This window comes from Colletotrichum higginsianum, chromosome 1 (genome assembly GCF_001672515.1).
Source record: "Colletotrichum higginsianum IMI 349063 chromosome 1, whole genome shotgun sequence".
NCBI classification, from domain to species: Eukaryota; Fungi; Ascomycota; class Sordariomycetes; order Glomerellales; family Glomerellaceae; genus Colletotrichum; species Colletotrichum higginsianum.
The window spans coordinates 405,815-418,532 of record NC_030954.1 but is presented as its reverse complement, the minus strand read 5'-3'; the positions used below and the strand labels follow the sequence as shown (position 1 = coordinate 418,532).

General features: G+C 51.7%; 4 protein-coding genes across 4 annotated transcripts; 2 read left to right on the top strand and 2 right to left on the bottom strand.

The window, feature by feature from the left end:
- Nucleotides 1-667: 667 nt before the first annotated feature.
- Nucleotides 668-919, bottom strand: CH63R_00137 (uncharacterized protein; the record flags this gene model as incomplete). Its single annotated transcript, XM_018295112.1, has 1 exon — nt 668-919. The coding sequence occupies one exon, from the start codon at nt 917-919 to the stop codon at nt 668-670; it is 252 nt and encodes an 83-aa protein (XP_018163474.1).
- Nucleotides 920-2,461: 1,542 nt separating this feature from the next.
- On the bottom strand, nt 2,462-2,839 carry CH63R_00136 (uncharacterized protein; the record flags this gene model as incomplete). The annotated part of the gene is made up of 1 exon (XM_018295111.1): nt 2,462-2,839. One exon carries the CDS (start codon nt 2,837-2,839, stop codon nt 2,462-2,464), a length of 378 nt encoding a protein of 125 aa, XP_018163473.1.
- Nucleotides 2,840-4,191: 1,352 nt separating this feature from the next.
- Nucleotides 4,192-7,698, top strand: CH63R_00135 (Nicotinamide n-methyltransferase; the record flags this gene model as incomplete). Its single annotated transcript, XM_018295110.1, has 7 exons — nt 4,192-4,329; nt 4,406-6,403; nt 6,459-6,514; nt 6,567-6,699; nt 6,751-7,227; nt 7,278-7,568; nt 7,621-7,698. 7 exons carry the CDS (start codon nt 4,192-4,194, stop codon nt 7,696-7,698), a joined length of 3,171 nt encoding a protein of 1,056 aa, XP_018163472.1.
- A 1,572-nt stretch (nt 7,699-9,270) lies between these two features.
- Nucleotides 9,271-12,705, top strand: CH63R_00134 (Potassium/sodium efflux P-type ATPase; the record flags this gene model as incomplete). Its single annotated transcript, XM_018295109.1, has 4 exons — nt 9,271-9,788; nt 9,848-11,546; nt 11,621-11,707; nt 11,764-12,705. The coding sequence occupies 4 exons, from the start codon at nt 9,271-9,273 to the stop codon at nt 12,703-12,705; spliced, it is 3,246 nt and encodes a 1,081-aa protein (XP_018163471.1).
- Nucleotides 12,706-12,718: the final 13 nt, after the last annotated feature.

Genomic DNA, 12,718 nt, shown 5'->3' with positions numbered 1-12,718 from the left:
TTCTTCAGACGGATGTAGCAGGTCAAATAGGCACATCATTGCACGGGACACCCTTGTTGGTTGTCGAGAAGGATAGACCGGCGGACCGTCGGCTTTCTCACAGCATGTCGTACTCCGGAGATCGAAAGGGAACTGCGATCATCTTTCCAGAAGGATAGGAGCCCGGGTTGGCCGGACGTGCCCAAAACAAGCCTCGGCAGCACCGCAGACTGCACGGGATATCCCCCAGAGGAATGGAATCGGGATTGGGTTCCCGAGCGGTGCATGTGAGAACACCTCTATATTGGAGTTGCCGTTGCGAATGCGTCGGTACGACTCCAATCACAGGGTTGATGGATCTACGGATACGAAAGCTAATCAGGATGTCTAACAATTATCCATGTTATACTGCAAGGACCGTACTGACAAGTGACACGAAGTAAGTCGCGTTGGGAGGTCTTTTACCCGACCCTAAAGAGTTTTCTAGTGTCAAATTAAGGTTGATTAGAAATCACAAAATGCCATGCAACATCGGTGTGAAACGCTTCTTTCGTCTAAATCATTCAGCTAATGCAAAATAACTCCCATTCATCCCAAAAATCCTCTTGCCTAACACATGTTGTACAAAGACTTAAGTCATGCAATTCATCGCAAGCCTGACTGGCCACGATGAGCGTGTGAAAACCATCTAGCACCGTCGGCGGCCGCCACCCATCATGCCGCCACCGCCCATGCCGCCCATACCGCGTCTGCCGAAACCGCCGCCGCCGCCGAAGCCGGAGCGGGGCCCACAGCCCCGGCCGCCGCCGCCCATCATTCCGCCGCCTCCCATGCCGCCACCGTGGTGGTGGTGGTGGGTTTGCACGACCGCCGGGCGGGGACCGCCCATCATGCCACCGCCGCCGCCGTAGGTTCTGCGTCTGGATCCGCCGAAACACATGGTGTGTCTGTTGAGATGTGAAAAGTTTGTGTTGGATGGATGTTATGCGAAGATTTTGTGGCTTCGGAAGAGTGTATTCTTTCTACTGTTCTAGGTAGAAGTCCGATTTGGTTGTTTTGTGTGGTGTGTAATAGTAGTAGTTGAAGGGGTTTGGTTGGTTGATTTGAATCGAGACTGGTGCTCAAGACTTTCTTCAGGGTATTTTGTGTTTGTTGTGATTGATAGTGATGAATAAACGCTCATTCCCGGGAGACGAACATTCCACCTTTATAGAAGACAAACTCGTCGACGAACTCGTCGGCCCAGCATGATGCTTCAAGACCCTTCGTGCGTCATTCCGTCCCCGTCGGCAGAGCGCTAAGACGCCAACCGCTCGGGTCGGCACTAGGATGGACGGACCCCAACTTGGCTCATGTCATGAGGGGCCGCGCAATCGGACCCCACTGCAGCATCTGGACCAACGTCACCGTGAGCCGCAACCAAACGTCCGTCGCCCAAGTCGCTTGCCGGCACAAGCGAACCCCCGCGGTGAAACCACTGGGGGAGAGGGGGAGAAAGAGGGGGGGATGTGAGAGGGCTCAAGGTTCATCCCGACAAACCTGCTTGTGGCTTGCCAATGCTGAGCCACAATGCGATCTAGAGTAGTCGTAATGGTTCGGTCAATGCCGAGCCACACCGAGCCAACGCAAGGGTCCCAAAGCGGTCGCCACTTCCCGAACGCCCTACGTGATGAGCGGGTCACGCGAGCGTCGTAGTCCTGTGGCCACTGAGAGACCATCAGTCTTGTATGGCGGCACTCTGATGCCGCGTGTGGTTGTGCCGACTGCGCCGATGCGGTTTGGTGCCTTGGCCCACGTTTGTTCTTTGAGGGTGATGTCGACCACCGCCGTCAGCGATACCGGATAAGGTGTAGTTTGTTTGTGTGCCTGTAAACTTCTGTGGAAACTCTCGTTGAGCAGGTTAGCCGGCGAAACTATCCGCCCCAAGCACCTTGGTTTTGGCCATCCAACGTCATTCAATTGAGTTGTTCTAGACCCAAGAGCCAAGCCTCCCAGACTTTGACCGGCGGAAACGAGGCGCGAGTGAGGCTCGGCTGATTGTCCAGGGTGTTTCAGGGACCACGCGTTGCTTGGCCAGGACCCCCCCCCCCCCTCCTTGTGCTTAGGTGGTGAATGACGCAAGGCCTTCTTCCCTCGCCCTGCTCTCGTGTAAACTCCACGATGTGAGTTCCTTGGTTGCTTGCAAGCTTTCGACCAAGCAACAGGGCGTAGTTGTGAGTTTGTGTCACCAGCCTTAGGAAACGTCGCAAGTGACCCGGCTTTCGCTACATCAGGAGGGCCAGTCTGACTGTTTCGAAAGCAGTTTGCGAATCAAGCCGAGGGCTCCAAGGTTGTGATATGGGATGCAGACATTAAGTTACTCCGTCCCTGTTTGACTCGGTGGTATGAGCCCTGCTGACTTTCTCAGAGCAGTTTCCCACAGACGAAGACTTTCAGTCTTATTTCTCAATAGGCATTATGGCACATCTCCCTACCAAGGGGCTTAGTTGTTCAACAGCTGCAATCCACCCAATACACACTGCACCACGCCCACAGCCACGGCCAGAACGAAGACGAAAAGGCCAACCCAGACCGTGCACCACATGACTCCATTGCGACGATCGTACCACAGCTGCGATGGACACCGCGGGGACACTTCGTCGTACGCCTGCTTGAGGACAATGAGCCGGTTCCTCCAGAACTTAAGCTTCTCAATCCGCCGCGCCTCCGCCTTGAGCGCTCCGCAAGAACCGAGTCGAAAGTCGATCTTGACGTCCGGGTATCTACTGAGAACCCCCTGCAGCCACGCTCGCCTCGAGCCCTTTGAGCGCGCATAGTCTCCGTACTTGGACTGCGGGAAGAGCAGCGCCAGCGTCTGCATGGTCTCGTGGACGAGTCTGTCGGGGAAGATGGTGCTTCAGGTCGTGTAAGCCGGGTGCTCGTGCCTCCACCGCTAAGAATCACTAGGGACTTGCCTGTCATGATGTCTGAAGAACGAGACGTGATGGAAGATGAGCACTTTCATGCTCTCGTCGTCCTCAACCAAAAGAAGATGATCCGCCAGGTTGTCAGTGAAGTCGATCTGGATCCTACCAATCACCTCCAAGCTCCATGCATCGAAGGTCTTTGGGAGCTTGGTGCCCTGAGTGTCGAGCAATGCATCGTCTTGGAAATGCTTGTAGATACATGCGCTTAGGTGGCCTTGGCCCCACTGGACATGAGTCCCCGGTAACACTTCCCCCTTCAAAGGACCAAATTTAAGCATGCAACGGAGAATGAGGGCTAGATTGACGGTGTTTTCGCGAGCCTGGTCTGTGGCCTTTCCATCGACGCATGCGGAAAGTTTCAGGCCGATTTCGTGTCTTGTCATATCTCCGAGTCCGTCCATTTTCTTGACAAACTGGTTAAACTCTTTCATCGTCTTCAAAGCCACGTGCAGGCCGTCGTCGCATGCTGCTCCCAAGGCCCATTGCCGCTGGTAATAATCTTCATAGGCCTCAAAGTCCTGCTTGGACTCTGCGCGGTGATTGCCAGTTCACTAACGAAGTCGTCAAGTCTTGAGCCGCGATGCTTGCAGCTGCAGCCATGACATATGGATAGGGTTTCCGAGTGCGTGATGACTAGAAATGACTGATGCCATAACTTTGCCAACTAATTTTCGTCGGTGAGGGCTATCCCACAATTCATAGACTCTGTCATCACGATTCTGTGTAACACGCCTCTTACATGGCGGTGGTTGCTAGTGGTTGCCTGCAAGCGGTCTGCCACACCCTATGTGAGGAGTTCCAACACAAAAGTCTGCCTTGCAAGCCTTGATTTGAGCGATTGGGCATCCGTTCTGGGCTGATTTAATACTAACAGACACCAGATTCTTCATTAATGGGCCATGATTGGACTCATTGACCATGTCTTACTGTGGCAACGGCTTCAGACACCAATCAAGCACACTGCAACTTGTGAATTATGTGCACTTTCAATCCTTCCAGAATGGGAATCCATGTGTCGCTCCTTAATTGGTCTTCCATTCACCGAAAATTCGAACTTCCAATCAGCTTTCGATGAATCGAACCCCCTTGTACTTGAAGGGAGATGGGAGAGGAGCGGCAGTAGTGCGAAGTTGGGGAGGGGAAAGTCGCTGTGTATTGGCGAGGAGACAATGCCCATGTCGTCTTTCAACTTCCTTCTTTCTCCTCTTTCTTTGTGAAATCCCCTCGCTACAATGAATCAAATCGAATGAATCGATACTTCAGCCCTCCGCACTCATACGATGGGGCTCAATCTGATGAAGAAGCTCGTCGAAAATCCCCCTCGCAGACACCTACGATTGTCTGCAGCAAGCGAATCATGCGGGTCGGCAATATCAACGAACAGGTTAGAGAGGGGGGAAAGAGCCTGGTTCCCGGTCGGTACAACGCTTGAGTGTCACGAGAAGGACTTGAGCCCACAGATCTGTGAGGTGATTGAAAACGCCGGTATCGACAGAGCCGACATGTATGTCCGGTTCTACATGATAGGCAAATCAGAAGCAATGGCCAAGCCGACAGTTTTAATCTGCTGCATCAACAAACGAACAAGGTTAACCGCCACGGCGGCAGTTGTGGCAAGCCTAGCCCTACGAACCACTCCCAAGATCGGCCTCAGACACGCGGCTCTGCCTCTGGAACAACCAATACCTGCCCGAAACCTGGCATCAGACTCTTCAGATAACTTTCAGATGACCGGGGCAAGCCTCGGCTCATGGAACAATGACATTTTCGCCGAAAGCCTTGCACCGGTGGTCGGCCGAGCTTTGTTCAGGTCCAACGAGCTAGACCAGCTGTCGCCTTGGTCAACAGCAGGAATTCTGCTTCGAAAAGGAAAAGACTTCTGTCAGTTGACGGTCGAGCACACACCAGTCACATTTCCGGAAGACGACTTTGAGGATACAGAAGTGGATCTTAGCGCAGTGTCAGCCGTCAATCTTTACGACTCTGACGATGACGGCGACGACAACAACGAAACAGATGATGCTGATGTCTCTGAGATTGACCAAGAAGCTCTCAGTCACGCCAGCAAGACCCCCCCATTGAGTCCTTCGTGTGCATCAGTGACCTCGAATACCAGTTTCGACGAAGTCAGAGGCTCCTCTGATTCTCAATCGGGATTTACTGGCAACACTGAGAGCAGCTTGCCCGACATCTACGCTCACTGGGGTGCTCTCACCGCCCAAAGTAGGCTCGAATGCTTGCTCACAATCGAATCGATACCTACGCGAAGAAACCTGGTCAAGATCGGTGACATCGACACCAAAGCAAGCGATGGTTGTCGTCCGGGGCTGGACTACTCGTTGATTTCCATGGCCAACCCACTTTCGGATCCACGATACGGCGAATCGCTCGAAAATGACAAAGGAGATTATCACAATCTACGAAAGTCAAGCCGCAGACCTGACGGGTTGAAGAGAGAGAGGCGCGTCATCGTTTTCCTGCGCCGTGGCGTCACTCGTGGCGTCATCTTCGCTGGCACAACCATGTTCAAGAGAAAGGACATCGAAGTTTTTCAGCGCCTATACATGCTCCGGCTGGATGGAGTGGTCCACGAAGGGGACTGCGGCGCAGCTGTTGTCGATCGAGATACCGGAAGGATCTATGGTCATATCGTCAGAGGCTGTCCAAACACCGGCATGATATACGCAATGCCGTTATATGACGTCTCTCAAGATCTCCAAAGTAGAGGATTATCTCTCAGTCTCTGTCCGTTACCTGATCATATCTCCCAGAGCCAGCTCGTCTCTCGCAAATTGCTCACAAAATCCATGTTTGGATCCGGACCAAGTCTCCGACTAATTTTATGGTTATGGATTCTCTGCTCCATCAGCAATTTATGCATGATTTGGGGCATAGACATGCTAGTTGGGAGCTTCGTGCCGGTCTACACGTTAGCCGGCCTCTACACCTGCACTTTGCTAATCTTCAACTTATGGGAACCTTTTTCTAGTGGTCCCGCCAACCCCAATGCAAAGTTCATGTTCGGGAGATATGATTTAGGCAAGAAATTGATCAATTGGGCTTATGATTGCCCAGTGGATGACAGAAGTTGTCTTGATGAAGATAGTGAGGAGGGCGAAAACGATATAGAAGATGACGATGTTGATGAGGAGGAACAGAGTGATGAAGAGGGGGGCAGTGTTGAAGAAGAAGAGAGTGACAAGAAGCACCAGGGTAGAAGCTTCAGGGGTGACGAGTTTTGGACCAAACTTCTCGAGCAAAATAAGAGAAGGATGAACTCTGCTGGTCTGCTGAGGAGGTTTTGTTCCGGAATAAAGCTTGTCGCTTTCAAAGCGAGAGAATCTATTCCTCCAAAAGCTGCGGTCAGCCTGGACGACAGAAGCTACAACAACGGCGAGGTTCAAACGCGCGAAGTAACTTTCACTGCAGAAGGACTTTTCGATGAGCTACGGAAGGAGGTAAGTAAAGCTGGAAGATTATTTGGCCTCTCTGACCTATTATTTGATACACTAGAACTCGGAGACATTCAGAGCCCCCCCCAAGAGCTCCGAGAAACATAGACGGCTTGTGTTAGTTTCTGCCCTAATTTACGGCAACGCCTATCCTGACTCTATCCTATAGATCTACCTACGGTCTGGACTACTGGACAGCGATTTCCCTTGTCCACAACTGTCCTGGGGTTGAGGCCAGTGCACTAGTTGAAGGTATAATCAGACACATCTACTGGAACGCTTCACTCAATTCATCTTTTCTCGTAAGTTTCCAAACTAGCACATATCAGTTCTTCCTCTGACTGGTGTCATAGTCGAGCCTTTCGCATTCAAGCGTTTCGCAACCGTTTGTACTGGAATGTCACCTGCCTTACTTTGTCTGGAAATCGATACAAGCAACTGATCCGCGACGAAACTTAAAAGGCACTGTTTTGAGAAAAGTCAGAGATGTCTCGTTCGTTGGAAAGCTTGCTTCACGAAACTGCCCTCTTGGACAGGATTTTCTTCATCAAGCTCACACTTCCTTCATCGTTTGCGTCTACAACAGGAACCACTGGACAGCATACGCATTTGAAGATGTTTACTACCAAGACGAATCTTTGATCGCAACTTCCAACGGGGAACCGGCAGGCTCTGATGGTCTTGCAAGCCTCGACAGATCTCAAAATGGATCAACGACCATTTGGGACCCTGAAGAGTTCTACTTCAAAGCCGCATCAGATCGCTTGGCGCAGATTGTAAAGGAATGGCGCAGGGTCTCTGATCATCTTAATGAAAGAATCTGCAGACAGGTAAGTCGTTTTACTTTCGACTTTGTGTCGCCAATTTAACGGTGTTATAGTTTCTGCTTCCCTCGAGACATTGGGGCGATTCTGAGTCGGCAACTGCTGCACCTATCAAATGGTATCGTGATATGGATGATTTGCTTCGCAATTTAGAGCGTACTCTGGATCATACGATGGATGCAATAGCAGCCGTTTTGGTCAAGAGACATCACTATTTCGACGCGTCAGGCATTTCACGCATCAGCGCCGATCTCATCCAGGATATTGAATCTCTGAGTTATGACTTAAAAGGCATTCAGGATACTTTCAGGCGGCTAAGAAACCTAGTTGTGTCCACGGAATTGGCTGTGAGTGTCTTTAAACCAACTTCAGACCGATGGTAATTACTGACATATAAAGGCTGTTGTACATGAGAACCCTACTTCAGTTGTAAATCATACACCTGGAATCGGATTGAAAATTCTTGCAAGTTTCTGATTCATCTAGCAATAGTTCAGTATGCTAATTATGGCAGTAGACTATTGCAGCTCCGCCGCTCCTCTTTGCTGTTGAAGCACTCGAGTTTCTTGGCAGGCCACTGAGAAATGTTATGTCTTGGATGTTGAAGCCTTTGATTGCAATTTGCGTGACTACTGTCAAAACTATTCTCAGACTCGGGCTTTTATCCAAAGTCGGGACCGCAAAAGCGTAGGGCAATGATAATGTCACCAAAGTGGAACCACAATTGCAGGGCGGCAGTTGCGCCAGACATGTCCTGTGACAGATAGCGTATCAATAGACGTGTCTTCCAAGTAGCAACAGCGTGAGTTGAAAAAGGCTGGTTCATCTTGTCAAGGAGGAGCATCGCGCTGAAATATATTGCGAAGCAGGAGAACTTTGGTTCAAGTTCCTGAGACGCTTTGTTCAGTCTTGCGATCCCGTAGGTTACGGTACCATCGCCAACAGTTCTCGTGCTGTGTAAGCGCCAAGAAGTGTCCGTTCATTCGTTTCCGCCGCGGTTCCTTCGTTCCGCCGGAACACTTACCATCGATACTTTCCCACACCGGCACGTATTCGATGTGTTGGAGATTGAAGGGAAAAAAGGCTTTTGCTTTGAGTGAATCTCCTCCCCTCGCACGTTCTCATTTGGCCTAGTAATTAGTCAAATCACGGGAAGATGGAAAGCACGTTTTGATTCACATGGAGACGCCCAGAACGCCAAGGGAAAATTTTGCCTCCACTAGGACATCGCCAAGGAAGATAGTCATTACATCCAGATCCTCTTTTACCCCACCAGCGGATACTTGGCGGATACCTGGCGGATACTTGGCATACTATCACGTGCACTCAAGCAAGGACCTTGAGTCAAAATGGGCAGAGCATGCAGGCGGGGAAGGAAAACATCGCCGGAGTTGAGAAATCCTGATAGGGATGAGGCTCTATTTGACGGTGCATGGTTTTCATTGGTAAGTACAAGTAAGACTCTTCCCTTAGCTGTGATACCGTAAGGGTAAACCTTTTTTTCATTGCCCAAAGTTTTGCCATTTACTTGGGGTACGCTCAAGATCTGTAGTACGTCATGACGATGGGGTGGGTGAAGAAAGGAACTCAATTGGAAGAATTGATTGCCGGGAAATCTTGGCGGACTTGGCAAAAGCTCAACACATACAAAACCTGACCTGAGCCCGAGCCGGACTCCTTTGTTTTCCTTTCTCACCACACTCACCACCAACCAACCTGTCGAGCAATTGATTCGTATACTCATTCCTTTGGCTCTCAACCGCCTTTCCTCTCCTCGAATCTCCATCTTCATCTTACTAGAGTCTCTTGACAGACTTCACAGCTTCTCCACCTTCCTCTCCGCTTTCTCGCCGCAAGAGGCCCACCTTCACCTACTGAACTGCACTCGTACTCCATGGAATTTGCTACTGTTCAGGACCTGCTCCGCGTTGTCGTCTGTGCTTCCGCCTACATGCGACAGCTCACCACTACTCCCAGATAGAGAACGCCAACATTAAGACCATTTCACCAACTCGGATAAAAACAAGAACAAAAAACAAAACAAAAATCATGGGGTCTGAAAAAGCTAAGCAGCCTGCGGAGCACGTCAGCGGGCAGTGTAACCGCCCTATGACGCAGCCCGCTCACTGTCTTACTTTGGCTGAAGTTGTCCATGAATTGAAAGCAGACCAGATCAATGGCCTTTCAAGCGACGAAGCAGGCAGACGACTCGCGGAGTACGGTAAGAACGACCTCGGGGAGGCCCAGAAGGTGTCCCCTCTACGCATTCTCGTCGCGCAGGTTGCCAATGCCATGACACTGGTTCTTATCTTGGCCATGGCTGTCAGTTTCGGCATCAAGTCTTGGATCGAGGGTGGTGTTGTTGCCGGCGTCATCATGCTTAACATCGTCGTCGGTTTCTTCCAGGAGTATTCCGCCGAGAAGACCATGGATTCTCTCCGGTCGCTGAGCTCTCCCACTGCCCGTATCATCCGTGACGGACAGCCGCAAACGGTTGCTTCTTCCGACTTGGTTCCCGGAGACCTAGTTGAGCTCAAGACGGGCGATACCATTCCAGCCGATGTTCGGTAAGTCCACATGTGCATGCTCAATTACGCGTATAAGCCTGTTGACGATCTACCCACAGCGTCTTTGAGGCAGTCAACTTTGAGACGGATGAAGCCCTTTTGACGGGCGAATCTCTTCCCGTTCGCAAAAAGGAAGATGTTACCTTTGAGGTGTCAACCGGCCCCGGCGATCGTCTGAACGTCGCCTACAGCTCTTCCAACGTCACCAAGGGTCGCGCCAAGGGAATCGTGTTCTCTACCGGTTCGTACACTGAGATTGGTGCTATCGCTGCTCAACTCCGACAAAAGGAATCCAAGATCCGCGAACCCAAGAAGACCCGCGAGGACCCCAATGCGCGCGCCAAGCCCCATCGTTATCTCGAGGCCTACATGTTGACCGTCAGCGATGCGGTCGGCCGTTTCCTGGGTCTCAACGTCGGAACCCCTCTGCAGAGAAAGCTGTCCAAGCTTGCTGTCCTGCTGTTCTTCATTGCCGTCGTATGCGCCATCATCGTACTGGGAGCCAACGAGTTCCGCGCCACCCAGGATGTTATTATCTACGCGGTGGCCACTGGTCTTTCCATGATCCCAGCCAGTTTGGTAGTTGTCTTGACGATTACTATGGCTGCGGGTACCAAGCGAATGGTGAAGAGAAATGTCGTCGTTCGTAACTTGAAGTCTCTCGAAGCTTTGGGTGCCGTTACCGACATATGCTCCGATAAGACTGGTACTCTCACTCAGGGAAAGATGGTCGCGAGGGGCGTCTGGATACCATCAAAGGGTACCTTTACCGTCGAAAACTCCACGTCCGCGCTCGACCCCACTGCTGGAGACGTTCGCTTTCACGCGTCCTCGCCTCGCGCCATCGACCTCAAGAAGGCTGGAGAAGCTTGCGGCTCCATCATCAATCCTAGCGAGCATGCTTCCGGCTCTGATGCAGGTTTTGGCCTCGCGGAATTTTTGAACGTCGCCTGCCTTGCCAACCTTGCTACCGTCAACAAGAACAAGGAGGGTGCTTGGGAAGCCCGTGGTGACCCTACTGAGATTGCCATCCAGGTTATGGCTAGTCGGTTTGGCTGGAACCGCGTCGCCTTGACTGGTGATGAAGGTTCTGAGTGGAGGGACGTTGCCGAGCTGCCGTTTGATTCCGACGTCAAGCGTATGTCGGTCGTCATGAAGAACAAGGACGGTTCTTACCACGCCCTCACCAAGGGCGCTGTCGAACGGGTGATCGAAAGCTGCACTACCTACACCCCCGATAGTTCTGGCAACCTTGTTGACATCAAAGATTTCCGCGATGAGATCCTTCAGAACATGCAGTCTCTGGCCAGCCTTGGTCTCCGTGTGCTCGCTCTCGCCAGCAAGCCGATGCCTGGTGAGGTCAAGGTTGATGCCGAGACCGGGGTCGACAGATCTGCCATCGAGTGCGATCTGGTATTCCGCGGCCTCGTTGGACTTTACGATCCGCCTCGTCCCGAATCTGCCCCCGCTGTTAGACAGTGCCACGAGGCCGGCATTGAGGTCCACATGTTGACCGGTGACCATCCTGAAACCGCCAAAGCGATCGCCATTGAAGTCGGCATTCTGCCTACCAAAATGCATCTCGTCGCGAGAGACATGGCCGATTCGATGGTCATGACTGCGACGCAATTCGACGCCCTCAGCGACGATGCTGTTGACGACCTGCCTGTGTTGCCCCTGGTTATCGCAAGATGTGCTCCCAGCACCAAGGTTCGCATGATCGAGGCTCTTCATCGTCGCGGACGTTTCTGTGCAATGGTAAGCCCCCCTCCCCCCTCATCCTTGGACGCGTCACATTGTTCTCAGGTGTGACTAACTTTTTATTCTCACAGACTGGCGATGGAGTCAACGATTCTCCCTCGCTTCGTCGTGCTGATGTTGGTATTGCAATGGGCGTTGCTGGTTCCGATGTTGCCAAGGTAAATTTCTGCCACGTCGATACTCCGCTCTACAGAACATTGCTAAACTCTTGTAGGATGCTTCCGATATTGTGCTTTCTGACGACAACTTCGCCTCCATCTTGGCCGCCATCGAAGAAGGACGCCGCATTTTTGACAACATCCAAAAATTCGTTCTTCACGTTCTGGCTGAAAATGTCGCGCAAGCTGGTACTCTCCTTGTCGGTCTTGCTTTCAAGGATAAGACTGGGCTTTCGGTTTTCCCCCTTGCTCCTGTTCAGGTTGTCTGGATTATCATGGCGACATCTGGTCTCCCTGATATGGGTCTTGGGTTTGAGCGCGCAGTCCCCGACATTCTCCAGCGGCCCCCACGCTCACTTAAAGCCGGCATCTTCACCACTGAGTTCCTGATAGATATGGTGTTCTACGGACTTTGGATCACCCTGCTCTGTCTGGCCAGTTTTGTACTTGTGATCTATGGGTTTGGCAATGGTCAACTTGGCGAAAGGTGTAACGAGACGTATTCCCCGTCCTGCGACCTCGTCTTCCGTGCAAGAGCTACCACCTTTGCTTGTCTGACGTGGTTCGCCCTGTTCCTTGCATGGGAGATGATCGATACCAGACGATCGTTCTTCCGCATGCAACCTGGGTCTAAGCGATACTTTACGCAGTGGATTGCAGACATATGGAGGAACCAATTCCTCTTCTGGGCTATCATCTTCGGCTTCGTCACCCTATTCCCTCTGATCTATATCCCTGTCCTGAACAGGGAGGTCTTCAAGCATACCCCGATTTCTTGGGAGTGGGCAATCGTCTTCATCGCTGCCGGACTGTTTTTTGCTGGAGTCGAGGCCTGGAAGTTCGGCAAGCGGGTCTACTTCCGCAGACAGGACAGCAAACGCATGGGCAAGTCTTGGAAGGAAACCGACATCGAAGATCGCATCTTTGGACGATACTTCAGTGGAAGTTCCTCTGAGGAAGGGACGGTCGATGGGAGAACGATTGACAAAGCCCAGTGAGAGAGCGCCGAAC